At 39.5% G+C, this 26,556-nt stretch overlaps 1 protein-coding gene across 4 annotated transcripts in view; it reads left to right on the forward strand.

Annotated features, from left to right (window-relative positions):
• Positions 1 to 26,556, forward strand: part of pdlim5a (PDZ and LIM domain 5a) — a 59,222-nt gene that overhangs the window by 20,597 nt on the left and 12,069 nt on the right. Inside the window, exons 4-9 of one of the 4 annotated variants that reach the window (XM_087176088.1) lie at positions 11,518 to 11,557; positions 13,147 to 13,568; positions 18,074 to 18,094; positions 18,226 to 18,243; positions 18,783 to 18,955; positions 19,219 to 19,255. In XM_087176088.1, the coding sequence (XP_087032214.1) occupies positions 11,518 to 11,557; positions 13,147 to 13,568; positions 18,074 to 18,094; positions 18,226 to 18,243; positions 18,783 to 18,955; positions 19,219 to 19,255 (711 nt within the window). Of the gene's footprint in view, positions 1 to 11,517; positions 11,558 to 13,146; positions 13,569 to 16,864; positions 16,891 to 18,073; positions 18,095 to 18,216; positions 18,244 to 18,782; positions 18,956 to 19,218; positions 19,256 to 26,556 lie in introns of all 4 variants that reach the window. The other 3 variants (XM_023414400.2, XM_023414401.2, XM_023414399.2) reach the window with 3 other exon arrangements.

Below are 26,556 nucleotides of genomic sequence, written 5' to 3' on the forward strand. Positions count from 1 at the left end.
ACAGCCACGTGTCCAGCAAACAGGCACACACATGCACGTTGATGATGTCAGTTTACCTTAACCTGGTGCAGCAGAGTGTACCACCAGTATATAAGTATAGTCTAGTGGCTAGTTACTGGATATTTATAGCTGGATATATACCGGGATGTAATTTTTTCTTTAAAAAGTATAGATGTAAATTCCTACTCTGTCCAATATCAGATTGGTTGTTTATGATGTAATAGTGCTCACAATGAAATCTGAAATTGGCTGTGTGCACATACTGTGCATAACTAATGACCTCTCATTGTATTAGAAATATGAGAATGAAATATGTATCAATTTCATAATTGGTCATTTGATGTATAGGAGGTATGGGTCAGTTACCTGTTTGTAAGCAAGACTAGTACCGCAATCAAATGATGTATTGCCTGTTTTTAGCTTACCCTTTGAAATGAAACCTAGTATGGACGGCATGCTTACTTGGAACTGACCTGCGTGTAACAAGAACAGCATGTTTAAACAAGCCTGGCTTTGAAGGAGAGAGATTATTGGATTCCCCATTTACAAAAAAACTGCTGTTACAAAAATACATGTAAACATTTTGCCTGCTGACGTGTTTCAGAGCAAAGAGAGGCAACTCCCTATGAAGGGGGACACGGGTGTGAATAGAAAAAAAACAGTGATCCACAAAGAGTAATGTTAAAAAATTAAGAACCCCTAATCTGAAATTGTTGTTCCCATTTTTTTGAAGGTGGTACTTTATCTCAACTCAGGTGGTAATGGAAACTCCTGTAAGAGCAGTGCAGCATGTAAGGGCTGTGTTGTGAGGTGAAAAATGTTTTATTGTTTTGTGTATTTTATGCTTTCATCAGAAAGCAGACAGCAGAGAAAGTCTCAGGGCCACAGGCAAATCTGCGATGTTGTGGTGCCTGCGCCTTCAACCCGGAGCCACCAGGGTGCTTCTTTTCCTATTCCTAAAATTATATTAGTTTGAACCCTGTTTGTGATCAGGTAGATGGGATTTTTTTGGTCTGGAAGCTGCGAGCTCTGATGAACGTGGTTGGCTTATCATTTTATATACAGCATCTCCACCTTCTCACATTGTTCTCACTGGTTTTACCCACATTGTTCTCACTGCAGGTAATTAATAGCACAATTGTCAGACTAGAGGCCAAGAAGTAGTATATATTTAAACTAACTTACTATCTACATAAGATGCTGTATTGCCATTTGTCCCAATACCCCCCCCCCAAAAAAAAAAAAATAAATAAATAAAACTAGTCAAAATGTGTCAATTACCAGTAAAACAACTATATTAATGGCCTGATCTGTTAGAACTTCTAAGACTTGCACTGTAGATGCGGAAATTCAGAACTCAATGCAAATCCTCTTTTCTAATAGACACTCTCTGTGCAGCTGCCATTGCCACTTACTCAGCTCTGATATTTGCCAAAGATGTTCCAAAGCCAAGAGTGCTAAACTGGGTTCACCTGTCTCTGTCTGTCACTGCTCTCTAGTATTTGCCAAAGATCATCTAAAGCTGACGGCCATCATGTCTGGCTAGGCTTGTAGTATTGGCCAGTAATATCCTAATACCACGAGAATGCAGCTACAGCTAAACACACCTGTCTCTGCCTGTCTTCTGTTAGTCTGTTGTTTTTGCCAAAGAAAATACAATTCCCAAGAACATTATGGGTCTGTAAAGGTAGCCCATAGATATTTTGAGGCCAAGAACACTGTGTTAAGCTCATCTGTCTCAGCTTTTTTAATTCTTCTCCGCTATTTGCCAAATATATCTTACAGTAAGCCAAGTGCTCTCATCCTCTCATCTTTAGGCCAGCCAGCACTGTTGAACAATACCCAAATGGGCTGCTGGAGCAGTGTGGAGAATCATCTGGACTGATTAAGAGAAAAATAATAATTACTATAAGTGAGTTTCAGGGTGTAAGGCGCAGTCAGAACATAAACTGTACACTCAGCAGTTTTGTTCCAAATAAAATAAGCTTCAAATTATAGTTATAAATTACTCTATAATAAATTGTAATCAACATGTTTTGAAACACAATACACTCCCAGACACTATTTGCCATCTTCTCTTACAGTTCTCACGTTCAGCTTTATCCCTGCTGTGTTATCAGTTCACTTTGGCTGGGACATGTTTAAATTCAGCCAAATGACTCACTGTGTATATATTTTTGCCCTGATTTTGTTACATAATCAGATGACACCATGTTCAACTCAGGCAGAGGGTGTAATCCTAAGGAGCATGTGTAGTTTTGAACACCTCTATGTGTGTTCTTGGGATACCAATATTTATCTGTGTTACTTTTCAATATAGTACATGTTAATAACAAACAATATGTATGTATATGTATATGTATAAATATATAAGATGCAGGGGGGTGCACATTAACACTCTAGTGCGTACTTTATCCCGTCATCCCTTCCTGACTTTTTTTTCTCCACCATTTCCACCATCCTTCTTCGTGCTCATCTGTTGAAAATACTATGATTTTATAGTGGAAAAAAGAACCTGAAAGAATTCCATAACTTCAGGTATTTGTTCAATGTCAGAGCCAGGATCATTTTATGATCACTGTTGTATCACTGTCACATAGGTTTCTTAGGCATCTGACTCAGTGCCATTCGGAGCACATCTGGAGGGCAGTGAGCGAGAGCCAGACAGAGCGAAAGCAAGAAATGGGCCAAGTAAACAGAAACAGAAAGTTGGACACTGAGTGTAGAATCAATAATAATAATCGAAAAAAAAAAATTAAGGAAAATAGCCAGTAAATCTTGCATATCTGTGAGTGAATCTGTCTGAGTGATACTGACACCCATCGATATCCATAACCCTCTCAACAGACCTAAGGCCAGATGTTGAATATGGAAAACACTTCCTGGTCCAGCTGTGGATCATTTTGATGGGCAGACTGTCTCAGCACTGACTGCTGGACGCAGCTGGAGTGCTGTCTCTTTACCATGTCTTTCATTCTTCTGCTTGATGGACTGTTTTGTTTCTGTTTTTGCTGCCTTAAAAAATATATGTGAGCTGCCAGAGAGAAGAAAAGAAGATGTAAATTACACAGGGCGCAAATGTTCTGTCTTTCTCCCTTTCTCACTGAAATTAAATATTCTTTTTAGGTAGTTCTGTGCGTTTCAATATTCCACTGTTTATTCTCCTTGTGAATGCACATTGTTGATGTAGTAAGTACATTAATTAAGACCATAGGATGCAGGATAGATTTTAAAAACCGCAGTACTAAAAGCCCATTAATCCTGAATCTCTGCTTTAATTCATCCCATTTGGGACCCCCTAGAATCATGCAGATGTCCTCATGTTCCAGTTTGGGCCCCACAGTACCACTGGTTTCCCTTATGGAGCCCCAGCATGTACTCAATTTGCCTTCAAGGCAGAGATTCCTAAACTCCTTCTACCCAGGACCCACACTTTAAACAATGCAATCTTCATCTGAGTCTCATGAAATCACACCAGGGCTCTGGCTATGTTGGGTTTAACCTGTGTTGTGTAATTTAAATAAGTTTGACGGCACTGACATGACGACCTTGATAAATCCAGATTTGCTCTGGGGATCAGTCTGGTGTTTCTGTGCTCCTCGAGTTGTATGGTTCTAGTTGAGATTGTCATAGTGTGTTTGTCAGTCAGCTGCAGAGAGAAAGAAAGCTCAGTTTTGTGATTTCTATAAATGTGTGGTTTCAGCGTGGAAATGTCTAGTATGTATTTCGCAAACAGGCTGGCTACACTCCAGTTACAGTCCATGGAGTCGTTAGTTTATTCAATTACACTTTAAATCTTTTAAACGATGATGGCAATGTTCAGTGTGGGAGTTGCCATGAAGTGAGCAAAGAGGCATGACGGGACATTATCAGGTCAAGAACCATTAACAATGAGTGAAAAAAGGGCTTTAAACACAGCATGCTTGGGTTTGCATTAAGAAAAATACTCTGGCAATTTAGCGGTGTTTGTGTTTTGCTCTTTGTGTGTGACTGAATGCCAACGTGTGCTTGCCTGTCCCTGTGTCGGCCTGTCTTTCTCAACACCTCCATGTGAGCTCATTTGTTTATATGTGCAGCTTTTGCTTCTTGGTCAGTCTGCTGTGAAACAAAGCTGTAAAAGTTTAAATTAGATTTCGAAAGACAACACAGGACTCCGGTCCTCCCATCTACTGTTTTACTGCCCCGTGACTCCAGAGACAGAGCAGGCAGTAAGAATAAACTTACTCCTATAGACACTGCCATTAAACCAAACAGTTGAATTACACTTTCATGTAAAAAGAAAACATCTGTCCTCTGCCTTTAAAAGATATATATTTGCATGAATGTAATGTTTCATAAAATTACTTTTATGATCTTTGGAAAACATCTAAGAAGAATTACACGCTGTAACAGTACCCGGGCTGTTCATCTGTTTTACTACCCAAAATTATATCGATGTTTGATGTGCCACTTGATGTGTATGTTAGGACAGTAATGTCGTAAAAAGTTCCATACAGCATATAAGATTTTACAGCATTTTGTCTCAAATATATCTCCTCTCCATCCCTGCTATTTACTTTTAATGGACTTCATGTCCTCCATTGTCTAAACTCAATACGATATGTATAGTAGCAGTATATTTTAACTTACATCCCCCATATTTTCACTTTTGCACTCTGTCATTCAAAGACATGTTCTATTCTCATCTGATTATTTGTATTTTATAGTCTTTTTTTAGTTTAGAAAAGTTAGCTACAGTAAGTTGTGCAGGTAGTTGGCTCATCCTCTTGCTGTCGAGTGGTGAGTGTTGTTAGTTAGTTGTAGAGGCACTGCTCCCCCTTACTCCTGTGCTCTGTTGGGGTTTTCATGAAGTACTGTTGACCTGCAGTGCAGTTGGAGACATTGCCTCCTTTCTCCTACCCTGGTGGGGTTTAACTTAATGTGTCTGTTTCCTCTCATGTTCTGCTTTTAAGACTCCTTATGGTGCCAGTCTACCGCTGCATGTTTTTGTTACAAAGTGAGCTTCTATAAAATCTGCTTGTTTGTTGCTATGTAACCACAGGAAACACAGTTGTGATATGTTTAGGCATTTGCTGTCAGTTCATTACCTTCTTCTGTGGTAACCCACAGTATGAAAAAGGACATTCTGTGCAAATGTAATCAAATTACATTCATAGATTCATAGAACATGTGTCTATACGTAGCCGGGCTTTAGGTCACATCAGGTCTGTGCAACTTTCACCACAGTGAATTCGCGCCCTCAGGCTATGCCAGAGGATAAAGAAGACGGAACATTATTTCAAATACAGTGTATGACATAACACCTAATATCTAACATGGGCTACATGATGTGGAGCTTGGATTGTGAAAAGAATCACTGAAATTCAACTGTGGAAATTCATTTAAGTTTTTCTTCTGCCCGTGACTGTGATTGTTCAAATTCTGTACTGCAGTTTATTAAATTGAGTAATGTTCTTGCAGTGAAACCGCCACAGTTTTAACATATTTTGCGCCTTTGGTCTGGTCAGTGTCAGTGTTTCTTTTAGGATCTCATGTGATGTCATACTCAGCTGAAAGGCCTGTCGAGGCCTCTGTGGAGATAGTAGTGGGAGGTAGTGGATAAGGAACAGGGAGGATCACACACACACACACACACACACTCACACACACACAGATAAAGAGACATGGGTTCACACGAACACTACATACAGACCTACATTACTTGTGATCTGTGGGTGACCTATGTCTACTGTGGTCTTTTCTAATGTGAGGACTGATAACGACAGACAGACTCAACTTCCAGATCTATTTTAAGGCCGTTTCTAGATAAACTCACACATTGGTCCTGGAATTGGCAGAGAAATGACACAGTTGTTTCATACCAGCAGAGGAATGTTACATCAGTTGGTGAGATCAGGAGTTATTGTTCACTCATGATCTCTCTCTCTCTCTTTCTGTCTTTGAGTATGGAGCCATAACAACATGATACCTACATTGGCTCCCGCAGCCACCCACACACACACACACACACACACACACACACACACACACACAACCTCACTTATTAGACACCCAAATGCTGAACCACACGTGGCAATGATTCTGCCAGTCACTCTGTTCTTAGTGGTGCCCTGGCATTTTCTCCTGGTCACGTTGTTCTGTCTGCTTCAGTTTAAGGTAAAACTGAAAAAAAAAAAAAATCCTGAAACCAAACCAGCTCTCTCTTTCCCCTTTTTTTTTCCTAATAAGGCACAGAAAAAGAAATAAATACAGAAGAGCTCAGAGTGCGTGTCCCTCCTTCAGGAGTGACGACTGCATACATTTTAGAGGGCTTTGTTTTAATAATCATTATCACTTTTGTTTAAAAAGGGTGATCTCATTCCAGGAAAAGGCAAACTGCATGGGAGGCAGGAAGGAGAAAGTAAAAAGAGGAGAGCGAGATCATTAAAATAGAACTGATGGAAAGGTGCAGAGACGGAATAAGAAAAAACTAATGATTGTAAAGATTTTTCTAAATTAAGATTTACAGTTGTGCCTGTTCATAAATAACCAAACTGCTACGGATCCTATTATACACAGTAAGTGGAGGGACTGTCTGTGTCTCTCTCTCTCTCTCTCTCTCTCTCTCTCTCTCTCTCTCTCTCTCTCTCTCTCTCTCTCTCTCTCTCTGAATCATGTGTTTCATACTTGAATCTGTTGCTGGGTCCTGTGGGAAAGAAAACACAAGTTTGATCTTATCAAACTTGCGTCCTTGATGCGCGCTTGCACACATGGATCACAGATGCACATAAAAAAAGTTTCAATTCACAATATCATTCTATCTATTCTTCACTATATTTTTTCATCACTGTGATATTTTGTGCTGCCTAGTTAAAGCTAAAGAGAAGAAAGGGGGAAAAAAAGAGGGAAGAAGAATGGAAAAAACAGTGAATTCGGATCATTTATAAAATGACAAATATCAGGAACACTTGAATTTTGATAATAGTGTTTTGACTTCAGTTGGATGAGAGCATTCCCTTCTGTCTTTGGCAGGAATGCAAAACTTACCACAAAAACACACAAGAAATGCCAAAAAGGTCTCACAAAGACAAATTAGGTGCAAGAGAAGATCACAGCTCATGAAAAACCAGACTAGATGTGTGGCAAACAGAACCACAGTACAGCTTTGTTAAAGAAAACTGAGCCGTCTATAACTGGGCAATTAAGTTCACGTTTTTCACACATATAATATTCAGAAAGTTGCAGTTAATCTAAAAATAGAACTGGACAAACAAACTTTGTGTCTACGCGTGTGTGTGTCTGTGTGTGCGCGCGCGCCTGCATTCATTTAAGTCTTATTTGCAGGTGCAGATGACATCAAGTGTATGAACTGGTCTTTGTAGCCAGTGTTATCACACTAACCCAGTAACATTTCCTGGGCCAACCTGTCATGCCTGAAATCAGTGTCACCACACCCTGCACAGTATATCACTGTGTGTGTATGTGAATATATTTGTGTGGGTGTATGTGTATGTCAACTGGCCTGTAACAATTCTGTCATTCATATGGCAGCACACTTCATTAAAGACTTACTTATTGCTGAAATATAATTATGTGTGTGAGACTTTTTAAACGAGACGGACTGAGATGATTGATTGCCAGGAGTTACAATATATATATATAAACGTATGTAGTGAGTGTGTATGTGTGCGTGTGTTTGTGTGTGTATAATTTTTCAGAGTTCACCCATGTGGGTCATGTTTTTGTTAACACAAGGTCACACACACAAGGGCATCGAGTGACAGAATCAGCTCCATTTGTAAAATTCCTGCAGACTTATAAAGCTTGCCTGTGTGTATCTTTACCTATATGTTGGAGAGTGTGTGTTCAACTTGTACTGGTGTTACTAACAGATCCCAGTCAGTGTCACCGAAAGCACTCCTGCTTCTTGACCACAAACACACACACACACACTCAGGCAACAATCTCTTATTGATTCAGCGCGGCTGGTTGCTTGCTTGTGAAGCTAATGGCATGTCAGGGTGCAGCCCTGGAAACATCGGTCAATGATCTCACTCGTGTAAGAATAGACCAGAGAGATTAAACACAAATGCACAACCAAGAACACAGAACAGCCGCGAGGGCACGGGTGATTTGAGAGGAGATGGCATCTTTCTCTTTATGACAGGTCAATTTAATGTGTAAATGTGGGGAAAAACTGTAAAGAAACTCAAAGCAGTATAAAGATAAAATATGGGGACACATTAAAAATGGTATGGATGGCAGGAAATACAAAATAACAAGAGCTCCCCATAGTGAAATACATCAGTACAACACGACACAATATTGGCTCAAATATTAACCTATAATTGAATCACAGACAAATTAACATCATATAGTTTAAAGTATTTACTGTGCAGGTGTTTTTTTGTTTTTTTGTTTTTTTTTTTTACAAAGGAAGAACGACTGCTGAGGAGAGTGGAAACTGAACAAAGAAAATGTAACAGCCCATGAAAGCACTGTCGATGTTATGTAAAAGCTTATGTATGTTCCATAAATGGTTAATTTGGAAAACCATAACCATGCATGATTTTTAAACTTAACAAGATATGGAAATATGTAAAAGCGTGCATAGCATTCACTTGGATGTGGTAAGGTATCAAGGCAAAACCAAAATAGCTGTCACCACAAACAATTTCAGCGGAAACACAGACTCACAGTTACATGTCAGGAACAGACCAATTTGCTGCTCTGTTATATAATGTAAAACTTCCACAAACGCATAACAGAGTACTCGAAACACAGCCACTTAGCCTGACACATAACGTGGAACATGCAAAGTTACAAAATGAAACGCAGAGAAAAGAAACAGCAGCTGCTCTCAAACTATGAAATGAAACTGCTGGTGGGTCTCCACACTGAGAGGAACACACGCACGTATACATATACGGCCTAGCAAACTTTTCAATCTGGTGTGCAGGAGGTAGACATATGAACTGTTTTGTTTGTCACTGTCACACTGTCAGTGTCTTTATTGCATCCACTTACTCTCTGACCCTCACACATTTGAGTTATGGAGAAACATTCCTGTGGCTAAGTGTCTGATACGGTGTAAGGTCTTGTTGTTCCTCTGGAATAAGTGATACAAGTTCCCAGTGGAAGCCCCATATTCTCATGACATATTCTTTTTGACAAAATCAGAACAAAAGAAAACAAAATCAGATATAATTATTTGGTTATTGCTCTGTTAATGTGTGCAGTATAAACCAATGCAGCATAAACACATTTTCAAAACACTTCTAAGGCTCATTTGACACCGACAGCTACTTATGTTTCAGGAAGATCAACCTGGATAGTCACAGTACATCTCTCATCATCTCAAGTTTTCCCAAGGTCATGCCAGTTACAAGTAACATAAAGGTGTCTTAATAAAAACAATAGGTTCCTTGTTTAGAATCCTGAAATTGCCTTTGAATCCCCAAAGAAAAGGTTTAAAAGCGTCTGAATTAAATTAAGCTCTGTTTCTCGTTCACTTTCCAGCAGGCATCTTTTTTTCTGACTCTTACCATATGACCCCAACACATTTCCATGTTGGTGTTTCCAGTTATAGCTGCAGTGTAATCGAGGCTACAGCACACAGGGATGACGGTGACGTATCTGAAATACCTACTTCATACCCTGGCGTTTTCCTTCCTACTCTAGGTGCCTCATTTCAGTGCCTTTGGCTGCACAAGTGAGATCATTGTTGCCCTCGGATCAGCTTTGATGTCTAGGTACTTGTTGATTTGTTGGACTATTTACAATAGTGTGTCCATGGAAACTTACCGGTCAGATGTACTGCTGCCCTGGTCTTACTGAGACAAAAAGGGTGATGTGAAGTCATATCAAAATTTTGTTTTACACTTCAGCACTTGTTCAGAGGGGTTCACGAAACCATTTTTGTTACAGGTGTTAGTAAAATTTCAGACCTTCACATCTCACACAAAGGACCACGACACATGCTGTTGGCAAACCAAAACTAGTTGGGAACAAGGGGCAGAGAGGAAAAGGACTAGCGTATACGTAGCGATAACCTTGCGAGACTGGATTTTCTCAGAGACGACAATCTAACTATTTGCTTGTGGCCAAACTACTGTGGTTTCGACCAGTCGGTGTCCTTTGAGGGAGAGGAACTACCAGCAGCGATGGCAAAGCGATTGTTTCGGTATTCGTGGCGTTATCTGCCGTCATGCTAACTAGCTTTCAAAGCTCCAACTGCAGCTTGTTGTGTCTCCTTTTCGGCGTTCTCCTACTACGTGATGAATGATGGTTCATCCAATCACATGCCAAGTGTTTTTTGAAAGCATCTGCCCTTTCCTAAACAGTTTCCAGTGAAGCTTTCCCAGATGGTTTTGTGGAACAAACCATCTGGGAATGGTGTGGATGGTTGTGGAACAAACCATCTGGCGCACCAAGTTAGAGTAGCGGTATCTGTACACTGATGTGTTACTAGCTACTGCAAGGCTGTCGGCTAGAATTTACTGAGGTGAAGGACATGAACCTCCCTGAGGAAGTGTGTTGAAGAGCTGCTCTGAAAGGAATGTGGGGCTGCTGATATTGACACATCTTCAGTTGCTGCAAAGTTTACTTAACCTTTAATTTGTGTTAACAAATGCATTTTTCCCTTCATATCATGCTCAATCAAGTGGTGATACACTGAACAACCATTTGAGTTACATTCATCTCACACGTTTAACTGTTTACTGTTGTTATTGGGGAAATTCACTCTTTTGATTAGTTAATATAAGTGTGCTGATCCTTCGCTGTTGTAAAATTGATTACGGTATTTCAGTTCATTTTGCATCAATAAAGTGCTGTCCTATTGCATCAGTATCATCTTGAACCATGCAGAGCAATTAAAAGCACTTCTGTTGACAGAAGAAAAATGATCTCAGTAAAATTGATATTAGGAGGAAGTGCTAATCCACTTCTGAGTACATTTCAGAGTGTGGATAGTTACAGGCATGTTCCTCAGATGACCTTTTGGGGAGCTCATGGCTCAAAGTGGCATTAAGAGTATCAAACACCAAGAGTATCAGATTGATACTGGGCTTTTTATACTAAAAGCAGCTGGCTTCAAAAGCACACATACACTGAAAGAGACCACAATTTTCAGGTCCAGCAACTCAAGTTTCATAGTTTGACACAGCAACGGTAAGACTCTTTTGGATTCTGTCAAAGCTGATGACAGAAACCTCTCCATGTTGGGCTCTACGCTAAGAGCTCAGGTTTAGTCTTAATTCACCATTACCACAATTTTTCTCGACCTCAGTAAGATCTAAAAATTTTACTGTGTGGACTTAGTGGTTTCGAACGGCTGTAAAAATATCAGCAAACACTTTTGAAGAGCTTGTTTACTTTTACCCGCACGGTGTTGGCTAACAGTCACAATCTGTAATAAGCTTGAATATTCATATATCAAAACCAGACATTTTTCAAAGTTGAAATGAAAAAATAAAATGCTGTTGTGTAATCATAACTCATACACTTTCTCTCTGCCTTCCTTGTCCCTCTTTCCAGGGCCTCCAGTGTTCCCAAACCACCTCCTGTGGCACCAAAGGTACTGTAACACAGCATGTCACTGAAATAAGAAAAAATTCTACACTGTGTGTACAGCATGTCTATTAATAGATGCAAGAAAATCATAGAAGTTTACTGTTTAACTAAGGAGAGGTACACCAGGTGAAAATGAGATTCTGCCTTGATATACAGAACATTCAGAAGAGTGTTCAGACCCCTTCAATTTTATGTTGCAGCCTTATGCTAAAAAAAATCTCCCTCATCAATCCGCAATACCCCATAATGACAAAGTGAATACAGAATTTTAGAAATTTTGCAAATTTTATTAAAAGGGAAAAACTGAAATATCACATTAGCAGAAGTATTCAGACCCTTTGCTATGACACTTGAAATTTAAGGCCTCAGAGCTAACAATGCATATCAGAGCGAAAACAACCAATCACTTCCTAGAGCCGGCTGCCCAGCCAAACTGAGCAATCAGTAAGAGAGTTGATTAAGAATCCGATGGTCACTGTGGCTGAGCTCCAGAGATCCTGTGTGGAGATGGGAGAAACTTCCAGAAGAACAACCAATTCTACTAAAAACACTAGAATTGAGACCAAACAGTTCAATCTCAGTTTCAGACCGGACAATCTTGTTTCTCACAGTCTGAAAGTCCTTTAGGTGCTTTTTTGCTGGATGGTGACCATCGGGTTCATGGTCACCATCATCGTCGCCATCACCAACATCTCTAGGATGAATAAGAGAAATGGGAGGCACCTGAGCTAAAGTTCAAGTGTCATAGCAAAGGGTCTGAATACTTTTGTCTATGTGATATTTCAGTTTTTCCTTTTAAATAAATAATGTGTTTGTTGTTTTCACTGTTGTTGTCATTGTGGTGTATTGAGTATAGATTGATGAGGGAAAAAAGTTTTTATTTTTATTTTAGCATAATGCTGCAACATAACAAAATGAAAGGGATGAACACTTTCTGAATGAACTGTATATATTTTAAGATATTATATGTTAAATCTATACTTTATATAGCTTATTGTGACAAATTGTCATACTAAGGTCACTTCATTATTCCAAAATAATTTATTTGTATTGCTTTGAATGTAGATTTTATTTTCCTGTAGATATAAGTTTCCCTTGGTAATCAACCATCTACTTTATGAAGTAACTATGGAACAGGAAATAGATACTCATCATATGAAAGCAATTGAATTATTGAAAAATTCAATATGACAGCAACAAAAAAAGTAATTCACCTGGGGTATGTTCTAAGTCCTTTGAATACTTTTCTTTAGTTACTACACCCTTCTGAAACGGTGCCATACACACTTTTTGTTGCATGAAAAACACCTTTGTCTTGATTTATTATGTTTTTCTGTCTTTGCTACATTTGTGTTTCATTGTAAATGAAGGTTATACTGATGCGTCTCTTGTCAAAGAAATTCAGGAACTAAATTGTAAAATATACAGGGACTCAACATGTTTAGATTTTTCCAGCTATTTTTAAATGAAATCAGACTTTATCATTTGGACAAACACATCCATAAATCATAACCTGGGAGGCATCAGTATAGTGTGTGCTGTGATGTGATTTATTTTTGTGTGTATGTGCATGCTCTTCTCTCATGCCGGTAGGACGACAGATCAGACATCATAAAACCAGTGGCTCTCACCCACCCCCCTCCTCCACCCTATCCCCACCCTCAGTCCTCCAGTCCCTCCTCCGCCCCCTACAATAAAGCCCCCAGACCTTACGGGGGCTGCGGATCAGAGAGCGACTACACTCCATCACAATCACCATTTACTGCTTTCATCCCATCCCCATCCTCTGCCTTCACTCCTGCGTCCTCCCACACAAGTCCTCCTCCTCCTCCACCTCCTGTCTCTTACCCATCCTCTTCCTCCTCCTCCTCCCCTGGCCTCGTTCCACCTCAGCCATCAGTGTATAACACACCAATCAACCTATACTCCACTGAGAACGCCTGTGAGGTGGCCATGGGGCAGAGGCGGGGCCTATTGGAGAGTCAGGGTGGAGCCTTGCCACTGCAGTTTAATGGGTGAGTGGCGGTCTCTCCAGCCTATCAACTGAATCAATTCTTGGTTCCTATCTCCAACTGTCTTTGTCTCGGTTCTGTTCAAGCTGTCAAATGGGATGTAGGATCATTGACATGTCAAACATCTACTTTATCATTTTACTGTCTGTTACTGATTCCCTCACAGATTCATGCAGTTTTAGAAATATTAAAAGATATCAAAAATATCAAATTGAAATATCAGTAGCCACACCATTTGTTTGTGAGAAACAGAAGATGAAAATTTATGACACCAGTGTTAAGTTTTGAAGTCTGCACTTAGTTAGACAAGTATTTTGTTACAAAAAAATCCACTTCTGTAATGGTTTACAAACATGGTGTTTTGCCAAGCCTATTTCAAAGTTTATGTTCCTGACTGAAAATTGTTTATTCCACACAGGCCATCATCCGGCTTTCCAGACTCCAACTTAAAATTTTGAAATCTTGGCAGTGATTTTCAAAGTTCTTCCACATCATTAAATCAGGCTCAAATGTCTGTTGGTGTTTTGTTCTGAGAAAAACATTAAAAAACTAGAATGGCACTCAGTAGAGCGCATACCTCCGCCAAGGCCAAACAATCCTACATGACTTTTGTTGTCAAGTATAGCTTTATTTATTTATTGTCTTTAATCCTTATGCAAGACAGCTGCATGGTTTTATTACCTGTTGTGTGAAATGATGACATCAGCCTTATTCAATTCATACAGCTCTACAGCTGTATTCAACATTGCTATGTTGAATGAAATACTGCATTCCTAAATGCTGCTGGTGCCATATGCACTGTTACTTACTATTAATAACAAGTACAACTCTGTGCATAATGTGGATTCAGAATTTTCTTCCACCAGATCTGGATTATTATCTGGATCTGTACCAAACTGCATGAATGATGAATGATCTCAACACCATAAATATGTCTGATGTTCTGCATCAAGATCCATACATTTCATCTAAATATATACAAAAATGCCCTATCTCACAATGTGAAGGAAAGTGACAAAAAAAAATCCTGGGTCAGCCCCAAATTGGCACTTGAATTAATTGAATTTCGTTTTCCCCGACCCATGTCCCGTCCCTCCACCAAGTTTGGTGAAAATTAGTTCAGTACTTTTCGCTTAATTCTGTCGACAAACAAACAATCAAATAAATCAAACAAATCAATCAACAAATAGACATGAAAACGAAACCTTCTTGGTGGAGTTACCAAAGCGAAATACTATACTCCAAACACAATATTGAGATCGATGGTTTTAGTTAACAAGCCAGGCCTGACTATGTTGCCTCAGTTTGTGAATCTTTTTTATTATAGTGTTGAAATGTGACAGTCTCAGCTTGGCACTGTGCTGCTGGTTTGGTTTGACATTTTTTAAAAATATGTAGCCAGAGTCTCAGTTATTTGTGTAATGTGTCATGTTAGATAACTTAAACTACCAGTGTGGAAACACTGATATGTAAGCAAATTAAAATGGGTTATTTGTTTACTGGAGCAACTTTGGGCTGAAGATCCGTACTGAAAGACATGTGAAATCTGTTTTCTTGTGATGGAAAACATCAGAACTGATGGACTCTAAATGAGCTTTTGGAGTCCTCTTAAAATAATGCAAAAAAAAGGCTGTAAAACATAACCATGAGTTGTTTGTGGTTAAAATCTTGAAAGTGAGGAATTTAACACAGTTAATGTTCAACTTTAAGATGGATGTAGAACTAAAACTCATAAGTAATTTGTATGGACAAATAAAATATCCCTAGCGTGGTGGTTATATGGTGAAGCTATTGAAATGCAGTCTCTCTCCCATTTACTTGTGGTTGTTCTTTCTATTTCTTTGCTTTCATTTTATCCTGAATCATTCATGATATTTTATGAAGACACATCTTTGCTCTTCTAAGGGAAAGTGGAGATCTCCACTGTGATTCTATATTATGAATTGTGGTTGAGTGTCTGAGGACAGCCCCACATTTCAACTATATTACTCGTCACCAGCATTTGAAGAGAACCCTCATTGAGTGAATTACTATTATGTTCGCCCTCTTTGCCTCCATCTCTCCTCCTTTTCTTTCTATATATCTATTCATACATCACATTCAATTTTCCCCCGCCACACTTCACATCCAAGCTGCCTGTTCCTGTCTCTTTCAACATAATTCCCAGCATCACCCCCCCCCCTCTGTTTTTGTCACAACCCCACCTCCTCTCTCTCCAGAGGCATAGTGAGTATAACTATGCAATGATGCTATGACTAAGCTGTGTATATATAGCCTGCATTGGTAACTCAAGCTGTGTGGTAGTCTCTCTGCTCTTCTCGAAAATCAGTCAGTCAGTAAAGGATTCAGCCTTGAATCCATGTAGATTTACAAATTCACTGGTGCCCTTCACAGACTAGCACACCGTCATCAAGCCGTTTTTCTCCACTTTTTTATTCATTCTTTTAGTGATTTATCCTAAAACTACCGGGTATATGTGGATGTTTTTAAAATGCCAAATGGACTGAATATACTCCTTTTCTGACTCATAATTTCTCACGTCATTTCATTTCATGTTTTCACTCTCTCTTTTATTACACACCAACAAAAGGATCAGTGGTTTCTCTTTCTGTGAGACTTAGCGGTCACCAGCGATCTGCACAATATAATCTTACACCATGCAGTCATTCACACACGCACAAACACTCGAGCTGAATTTCAGTTGGGTACATAGTCTTCTCCAAGTATCACAGATGACATTTATTTAAAACACTTTATTAAAGCTTGATCTTCCTCATTGTCTTTTGCTTCTTTTCACATCAACATTTCTATATGAATGTCGTGGTTAGCTTTTTTCATCCTCATTTTATTCCAAATGATAGACAGTTCAAGTATTACAATAGTTATTTTGGTCATCCACAGTAGAGGTAAGCATACAGATGCACTGTCACTGATGATCAATATATACAGTAGTAATGGATATGATTCTGTAAATTGTCATCAGTTGTAGTGGCTCTTATTGAGAAAGCACTTTCAGGACGTGTGATACAGAATTATTCTCTCTCTGTATACTTATCAACAGGTGTTTCTTTCAGCATTAGTGAATCTCTATTTTGTTCTGATGCTGAGATGCATACAGACTGATACTATGAGACAGCACGTGTCCATCCTTGCGTCTTGCTTGTTTGCATGTTGTAAATGTGCTGTGTGGTTCGTTTCAGAGGGGATTATTGAATACAATGGCGAGAATTGGGACATAAGGATGTCAGTTTTCCCTGTCTTTCTCTCTTCCTTTCAAACTTTGTTTTTCTGCTTTGCAGACTGCAGCACATCCTCCAGTCACAAAGTTAGTGTCTGAAGCATGTCAAATTACGCCTGTTCTCCTTTTTACCTCTCCTTGTGCTTCTTTGTGTGAATACTGTGTCATGACATTTGCATGCATTTGCTTATTAGTTTACTACAGAAATAGCTTTTGTGTATGAAACATTTCATATTTTGGCACATTACATGAGGGTTTCCCACTCAGGTATTAAAGCCAGTTTTAAGTGGTAACACACATGCATTCAACTAATTAAAATGAACCCAACCTTTGCATGTGATTCAATATGCTGAGGCGACAGTATATTTTTACCTCAGCCATAAATCACAAACACTGATATTGTACACACACATTATACACACACACGTACACACACACACACACACACACACACACACACAGACTACATTGTGTGAGACACTTCCAGTAACTAACTGTACTGTAACTGTAAGTGTGTGAGCAGTTTCACATAGAGCTGTCAACACTCCCACACCGACATAGCTGCTGCTGTGACAAGAATGTGTTGAGAGAGACTCATAAATCACTACATTCAATGTGCTAGGTGAGTGTATTGGTGGGTGTGTTTATTTATAGGTGATTTATTGACAGCAGTGCCAGGAAAGTCATCAATGCTCTTGTGTGTGTATGTATGTCTATGTTTATGTGTGTGTGTATTTGTCTTGGAATTGATTTATTGACAGCCAATTAATAACAGCCCTGTCAGCACCCTGTTGCCAAGAAAGGTTGTGGCTACACACGCATATTACTCCTCATGAATTCACACAAACACAAGCCACACATGTTGCATCATAACTATGCTGCACACTCATAAAAACAAAAGTGCGTGTTTTTCAGCGTCATTTGAATAAAAACATAAAAGTGTCCAGATGATGAATGACTCCACCTCTATGGAATTACAGATGAGTCAACAGCACCACCATGTGGTTGAAAATAGAACTGACATTTTCTTTTGATAATTTACCTTTCATCTTATCGATGCAATTAAATGTCTCCGTGGATATTTTGGCTCAGTGTTATGCATGCACTAGTAGTTGTGGTCCATAAGTTCATGTTTTCTATTTTCCTCCATTGATTTTCTACTTATCTTTAATTCTTTATATTTCTTTTAATTAATTCTTTACAAGTTCATCAATTCTTCACATTTCTGTCTCTTCTCTGTCTGTCTTGTCTTACTTTACCTTCCCTTTAGTGGACCTCAAAGTATTTTGAAGTAAGTCTTTTCACATGATTCTGTTGTGCCCTTATGATTGTTATGAATATTGCTGTTTCGTTTTCCACTGGCTTTATTTTGTCTGTTTCTGTTTTCTTCTGCCCTGTCTTTCTCTGCCATTGGTTTTCAAGAAAACCCCAGCCACCAAGGTATCACATTGGTAGATCTAGACACCAAAAACATTTAACAAAGTGTGGTATGATTTTTTTCCCCCTTGTTCTTGTCTAATAAGCACAAATTCTATTATTATTTCCCCCTCTATATTATTTTTTATGTGTCACCTTGCCATCTCATATAACCTGTAATCATCCAACAATTTAATCAGATTCCTCCGACTGAAGAAACAATAATGTCAATACCTGTACTGTAAATGAATTTAAACTTTCCGATTGAAAGTAACCTCCTGAAAGAAAACTTTACATGGCTTTGGCTCATAACACACTGCGGTTGACAGAGCCACTTATGACCTACTTATAGTACAAAGTTTCGAGTACTAAGGAGTATGAAATGTTTTATAGCTTCCTGCCGAATTAAAAGTTATACATTTCACTTTAATAGCTTATAATACCCCAGAGGAAATGACATCAGTCTTCATCTCTGTTGCTTTGATAGATATATGAGAGGCAGTATGTAAAATTAAAAGCATATTTTCTGATCTCATCCATCCTGTTCTGCCCTGTTCTCCCAGAGTTCCCAGGAAACACGTTGTGGACACAGACATCCATTTTTACCATGTGCCCACTCATGCTGATGCCAGCAGGAAGCGCATAACGGAGGACACAGAGGACTGGCGCCCCCGCACTGGCACCACCCAGTCCAGATCATTCAAGATTCTGGCTCAGATCACTGGCACCGAGCACGGTACATTACTGACTGACTGAAGTGCATGCAGAGTCATTACGTGAACCTCATCATTACCTGTTGTTGTTAGTGCACCTGAGCTAGTGATCACATACCTGAGTACAGTGGATCTTGCATACATAGGCACAAAAACATATCTAAATCATGATGCTAATATATATATTTTTGATATGTTTCAAAATCAAACAGAATTTTTGTAGAAGATAAAGACCGCAACATTTTTTAGTGTGCACTCATTAATGTTTCCATTCTTTCCCTTGTAGCTCAAGATGAGGAAGCTGACAAAGCCAAGAAGACAAAGTAAGTGCTTGGCAAAGAAAATGCTGACGCATTGAAGATTGTGGTTTTAATAACTCTAGTCTCCGTTTTTCTTGTTGTGGTTTGTATGACTAATTGTGTTGTTGGAGTAACAATACATATTCCAGAAAATTTCATCTTTTCAGTTGATTTTCAAACTCTTCTTTCATTTAACCTGCTCAGCTGGGTGTCTCTAACATAAACAGTAACATCTACATTTATGCAGTAGCAAAAAATCTGACTCAAAATCTCTGTTGCACTGTTCTGGCAAATGTATTGATGCTGTGTGGGCTCTTCCTGTCTAGACAGCAGAGGGAGGATCACATTTGATCCATTAAGTCAAAAGCCAGACCAATGTGTGCTGTACAGTATGTCGATTCTCAGTAGCTTCAAAAGATCAGAAAGCAATTTTGATTAAATTCCTCTCAGATTGCTGAAGGTTGATTTTAAATAGCATCATGCCAGGCTCTGAAAGTGCATCCATCTGTGCTCATCGATCAAAGCATAGCCATTTGTGATGGTTTGTGTGCTGCCCGTGGTTGTTTGTGCATTTGGTCGTCGGATGTGACAGCATTGCAGTGTTGCATGTTGTTTAACCTGTTGTTGCGTTGTTGACAATCATGGCTTTACTGTGGTCTCGTTCTCAGTGTGATGTGATCCATTGGCTGTCCATTGCTCTGGGTGGTTTGTGGCGGTACATGTGTTAACCGTGTGTCTGTGACAGCTCATGTGAACATGCAGACATTCCCTGCTGACTGTGGGTGTTGTTGTGTAGCGTTGTGGTTAAATTAATTCATAACTTGAGTCCATACTGACCACGATTCATGGGCAGCGTGTTGACAAAATGAAGACGGACTCTTTGGACACTGGAAATGACAAGTGAACTGTTTTCTGGATAATCCTTACAGCTCACTTTTGTTCTTTCTTTCCATTGATTTCTGTCATTTTATATTATGATGATGACAGCAATACTGCCCATAACCACTACATCTGTATGTTTCCTGTGTATCATCAGCTTTTTGTTTGTGGTAACAGCTGCTTCTGTATCATCAAGCTTTCCTTGTGGCTCAGCTTTCAGTGTGTCTCATCGCACATCGCAGGGCAGCTACGTTTCTTAAATCCTTCTTTTCTCTCTCCTTTGGTGTGTTTTTCTCTTCTTTCTATCTCCTCTTACTCTTGTGACGTGGATGGCAGAGTGAACAAGACCACCACTCGGATGGTGATTGGCCCTAAGTACAACGAGCTGAGAGACTGGCACCACGGGGTGTCTGCTCGCGCCCTCAATGTCCAGTAGACTGTGTGTGTCTCTGTATGCGTCCGTCTACCTGTGTATGTGTACACTATATCAGTTTGACTGCTATTGATTGTTGTTAATTCATTGGACTGTTGCAGCGATACAAGCTTGTAGAATAATGGGAATATAGGAAGTAAAAGAAGGAATAGTGCAATTGGAGCTTGTAAAGGAATTGTTAGAGAGTGTGTGTGTGTGTGTGTGTGTGTGTGTGTGTGTGTGTGTGTGTGTGTGTGTGTGTGTGTGTGTGTGTGGTCAATCACTTCATTCAGACCTTTATTTAAGCGTTGCTTATGTGATGGGCTCACTCCATTGATTCCAACCCTAAACATGTAGATGCCTAAATACACACTTTTATGTGTGTGTCTACTTTCACCTCATTATACTTACATTTCAAGTTTGAGTAAAGTGCATGTGTATGCCACTTTTTGTGTATACTTGTCGTCAGTGATTTTAATGATAAGATACTATATTCATACTAATAATCACCAAAACATGATGGTGATGGGAGACAAGAATTACAGAGTGTTCATAAAGAGCATAAATTCATGACGGCTCTAATGAAGTCTGATATGATGTCTGAACATGCTCAGTCAGATATACAGCTGTCAATCCACATCTATGCCCCACTCAGTCTTCACTACAGTACCTATACACATGTAATGGGAAAAGGAAGACAGCAGCCGAGTCGCCCTACTGAAAGTTGCATTGACGACATGTTATGAATCATTCAGTTTGCGTTCATTTTGAAACATAGAACATGAAAATGATAGATGGAAATTCATATTTATAGATAGACAAAACATACACCCTACCTTTAAGGTCTGCGTTCAGTAAATCATAAAAATGCATATTAAAGGACTTCACAAATGCACCACATACAGTAACTACAGGGTTGTCTGCCCCTCATTGTCCTCAGTGCCACTGTAATGTAGATATGACATAAGGGGGAGAAGTGTGATTTGGAGGAAGGAGTTTATTTCTGACATCACTGACAGTAGCAATAGAGTGCATTAGACAGACAGTTATGTATGTTCCTTTATGTTAATTGGACTGTTGAATAAATGTATGTTACAGAGGACAATTGTTTAAAAGCTTTAATGGCTTGTTTACATCTGTTATATTTGCTAGCACTGGAACTAACACAGTATCTTGAAATAACGGGGGAAAAAAAATCCATGTCTGAAAAAGTGGAAGAGATTTCAACTTGTCATGCATGTATGTACAGTATATATAAAGCAGTGGCTTATATGCTATGCTGCTGGGATGTAACACTCTAACTTGGTATGGTATAAGGTTTATGCAAGTAAGGAAGGCTCTTTTTGGTGAGCAGTTTGTTGAGCTTTGATGGTTTGCAGAGCGACTGTATAAATGCGATGAATGACTTGTAATGCAGAGAAATGATTTGACGCCTTTACTGTGTAAAATATTTCTCCAGTGCCTTTACATTTATTTGATCCCCATGTTTACTTCATGCAGATTTTGCGAACTTCAATGAGTTTCTTCTTTGTAGAGTCTAACAGTGTTGCATTTTAAAACATCTGGAACTCTAGAGGCTGACATTTCTTTTCTGTGTTTTGAGTTTGAAAAAGCATTCTATATTGTAGCGAATAAAATGATTAAGTTTTTTTCTTGTTTCCTTTTCTCTTTTTTCTGGTGTCCCCTTCCTTGATTCTTTCCTTCCTTTCTCCCCTACTTCCTTAGTTCCTTCACTCTTTCCTCTTCCAGTTATCTCACTGACTCTGAGACAAACAGTGGGAAGGTCAGGTATAAATCATCACCTAAGCCTGTGACACTTTTCCCCCCTCTTCACCTGTCACTTTGAATTGTCTCTTGGACATAGTAGTAGTCACTTTTAAAGAAAACAATCACATAAAGCCCTTTTGTTTAATCACAGGAACTAACTGACCTTTTCTCACCTATAATGCTGATTTCACATTTCAAGTGCATTTTAATGATATTTTTCACACTTCCTGTGACTCGACTAAAACCAACTCAAACTTCAAAATACATCAAAAATGAAACATTGTGAACACAATAACATTGTTCTCTGCTATCTGATATTTGCCAGTGACAGGTCTCCAGCACGGCAAGCAGGTGGTTTACTCACAACGTTCAGCGCCCTGAGTGATGCAGAGACCACTCCCACATCTGCTCACAATGACCAACCACAGCTACAGGCGACAGGCTCATCAGCCAATCAGCAGTGGCCAGAGAAGGATGCTATAATCCAACATGATGTCCTTATTTCCAATCCTGACGGCCTCTTAAAAACCCCAAATCAAGACAACAACATATCATCCGCGTCACACCTTCGTCTAGTTGCCATCCCATTATCGTATTCAAGCTCTGTTGACACGTTTCGTCAAATACACCCAACCCATTTGTCTAATATGAACTATTCATTAGCGCCAATGCTGGTACCTTTAACATGCAATGGCTCAGCTCTAAACCAGATGTCATCATCTCATACCCATCATTACACCTTTTCAGATGCCCAAAAGTCAAATGACACTTCTCTTGATGCTGTGTTTTTGCCAGATAGCATGCCCCATTCTTTTCTTGGGCCAAATCCTGTTTGTAGCCATACTCCAGCATCGTGTCTGCCTGTTTTTAGTTTATTGCCTGCCCAAACAGTAGGAGTACATTCCTCATGTGGTAGCAGTACTTTACCAGCACAAAACCAAGCACCAGAGGCCTCTTCTGACCCAGTCCGTGTCTGTAGACCATGTACCTCAGATGTTACTCTTTCAGCTCAACCAAGCTTCCAACTGCTACCTGCTGAAAGGTAAATAGCGTTTGTGTTGTGAAAGCTCAAAGTATTACCTTAAAATACGTAAAAGGTTTAATACTTGAAAAGGCTTTGATTGAAATCAGAATGATCACTGTCTTTATTTTAAAATTTTTTTTGCCTTGGTCTAGCAGTTCCCATGTGACACCACTAGATGGCAGCACAGATTTGGAAAAGTTTGAGTCCATGAACTGTTTGACTGGCCGTGATGATGACAACCATAAATTAGATAATCCTGCTGCTGCATGTCTGAGGGCAGCACAAAGTCAGTTTCGACTTTCACCTCAACACAGGTGCTGCGCCACATTTCAAATATTTGATGCACATGAAGAAAACTTTTCGGTGACTGATCATTTACTTTAATTGTTTAAACATTCTCTCCAGTCTGTGCAGTTTTTCCTCTCTTTTGTCTTCTCAGTTTCCCAGTCCAAGTCAATACTCATTTATCTCATATATCAGCACGTCATCATGCGCTCTACTCTACCAAACCAGTCAGGTACAAGGTTATAATGATTTTCAAATCAGTTCACCTTCCTTTCACTATTAATAGGAACAATGCGACGCTGCCATACTTTGCTGTGTTTGTTTTTTTTTTTTCAATATTTTCTATGGAGACATTTAATATCACAAACCATCTGGTGCTGTCTTCTGCCATTGTCTTACTGTATGTGGGCCTCTACGTGTGTGTGTGTGTGTGTGTGTGTGTGTGTGTGTGTGTGTGTGTGTGTGTGTGTGTGTGTGTGTGTGTCATTCCCTTTGGTGTTGTCAGAATGAACCACCTTTGCCAGGGAATGGTGGCCAAGAGGTAAGACATTGGAGTAACAGGTCAATTCAGGACTTATTTGGGTTTTTATCTCATGCAACTAGTTGTAGTTGAACTGGGTTGTGGAGTCCCATGCCCAGTGGAAACACACAAAAGCTGTGAGGAATAGAGTGAGGGTTGCTGGTCAGATAGCTAAGGGAGTTAGAGGACTGTTTGATTGGCTGGACTGGACTGGGCAGCAACATTGGGGCCAGCCCTATAAACACAAATGTCCGTGACTGACTGACTGGCTGACAGCTAGATTTGAGTGATGAAGTTACACCATTGGTCAGCCAAATGCTGATTGATGCAATTACAAGTAAATATAGCCGAAATGACAGCACAGTCTTTGCCTTTATTTTACGTCTAGTGGGCTTTTATCACACGACACAAAACTCTGTGTGAGCAGCAGCTTTGAAATGTCTTGCAGGTGACCACTGGTTAACATGTCGTCTTAATAGGTTGCATATCAGTCACTATTTCATACTTTTTCTATTGTCTGACAACAGTAACAGAAACACATTTAAAGGAGAACAGCTTTAATGGGAATTCAGCTGCATTAAAATACTGTTTATGTGAGCACAGAGACTAGGAGAGAAGCAAATGGATAAAAGGCTCAAACTGGTTGACACTAGGCAGAAAGCAAATAGCGTACACCACAGTCCAGCAATATATTATATTTCGACCTAGTCTTGTTATAATACTCGTCCTGAACTATGTGTACACGCCACCTTCTGCCGATGCTTGGCTCAGTTTGTTGTTTGTGTATTCAGTCTTTGATGTGAAATATGTGTTGTATGGCTCAAAATATATTTTTATGTTTTGAAATTCACTCTCACTCTGTCTCTTTGTAGAGCAAGTGAAAATCCCTAATACGGAATTGTCCATGTAACAAAAACCTCTGTGTGTGTATTTGTAAACAGGAGAGAGCTCCTGTCAAGTCCTCTAGACTTCTTGCCCAGAGCGGCCCCCCCACCCCCTCCCCTCACCCATAGTGCACTCAAACAGCCCATGCGACAGACACACACTAAGTGCCGTAGTCCAGTGCAGGCAAGGTAAATGGAGTGAACCCTATCATTTAGCTATTTGAGTGTGCTCTGACCTCTTCCTTCAGACTTTTAAGTGACTACTCCTGAAATCTTATTCTCTTTTTTTTTCTGTGTCCTTTTTATAATGTCTCACAATTTTCCTCCTGGAATCATCTTCTGCCTTTTCTGTTCAGAACAACTTATCCGAACAATCCTAGGCCTCCTGAGAAAGCAGCATCTCAGTCCTTATTGGACGCTCTGCTTATCACTCCAGTCATTCAAGCTTTGCCTCTTTGCCTGAAGAAAAAGAAGAAGCGTCGTAGCGTCAGTGAGCTGCACCTGCCCAAGAACAAGAGGTAGACCGGGCAGAGCTGGACAAAACATGCTTTTACTGAAAATGGTCTTGATTGCTTGAAAATTTTTGTTTTACACTATTTCAAGTTGAAGGCATTGGTTTAAAAAAAAAACAAGAAAGAAAACAGTGTTCAACTCAAGCATTGATCTTGATTATTGTTATTTTTTTATATCCTTTAAACATTTTAAACACAGTTTTGTCCAGGTCTGGATCCAGCAAAGAGTGATATCATCATGCAGTTTAATGAGATATAATATGTGCGGGCTCTTTCACTGTACGTATCAATGTTTTGTGATGCATGCAGCTTGTCAGTCATAATGATCATCAACTAAATCCCTGATAGCAGAAGCAAATAAGCAAACCTACACAGAAGACGACTTTAGGATTGAAAAATATGTTTCATTTGTTGTACCCATGGGCCACAGAGGAGGGGCAGGTAGTTTATTCTTCGTAAAATCGTAAAATTATTTTGGTAGTCCAGTTAATATTTTTTTAAATATTAGAAGTAAAAACATTTTTAATCCACAATGTAAACAAGGCCCTTGTGTCCACTGAACATGCCAGTTAAAAAGCCATGTTTGTTCAGACCATGCCAGCACCAAAAGACACGGTCCATATGTCTGTGTCGTTACAACTCATACCAACTATGACATTCTGTGGTCACTGTGTAACAGCTTGGCAGCATCTCACAGAAATCCGTCATTGGCTAGTGGACACAACCGTACACATTTAAACCATGAAGTATGAAAAGCGTGTGTGCGTGTGTGAGAGACTGAGTATGAGTAGGCGACTGTATGGATGGGTGTCCTTGTCATTACGTGTGAGTGAATGCACATGCATGGATGGTATAGTCCGTGATGATTGAATTTGATCCAAAAAATATCACAGTGCTAAATTATAGACCATCTGTTGTGTGGTGGAGAAAGCTGCTGGACAGCAGTCAGCTATGTTAATGGACCATTTGTTCTATGTTCAAACGAAACCAACACAGTTATGAGATGCATAACACAAGTTCTTGTTGAAGCTACAGTACACAT

Source organism: Seriola lalandi, unplaced genomic scaffold (genome assembly GCF_002814215.2).
Source record: "Seriola lalandi dorsalis isolate HSWRI2012SDOR001 ecotype SW California unplaced genomic scaffold, Sedor1 jcf7180002054524, whole genome shotgun sequence".
Taxonomy (NCBI): domain Eukaryota; kingdom Metazoa; phylum Chordata; class Actinopteri; order Carangiformes; family Carangidae; genus Seriola; species Seriola lalandi.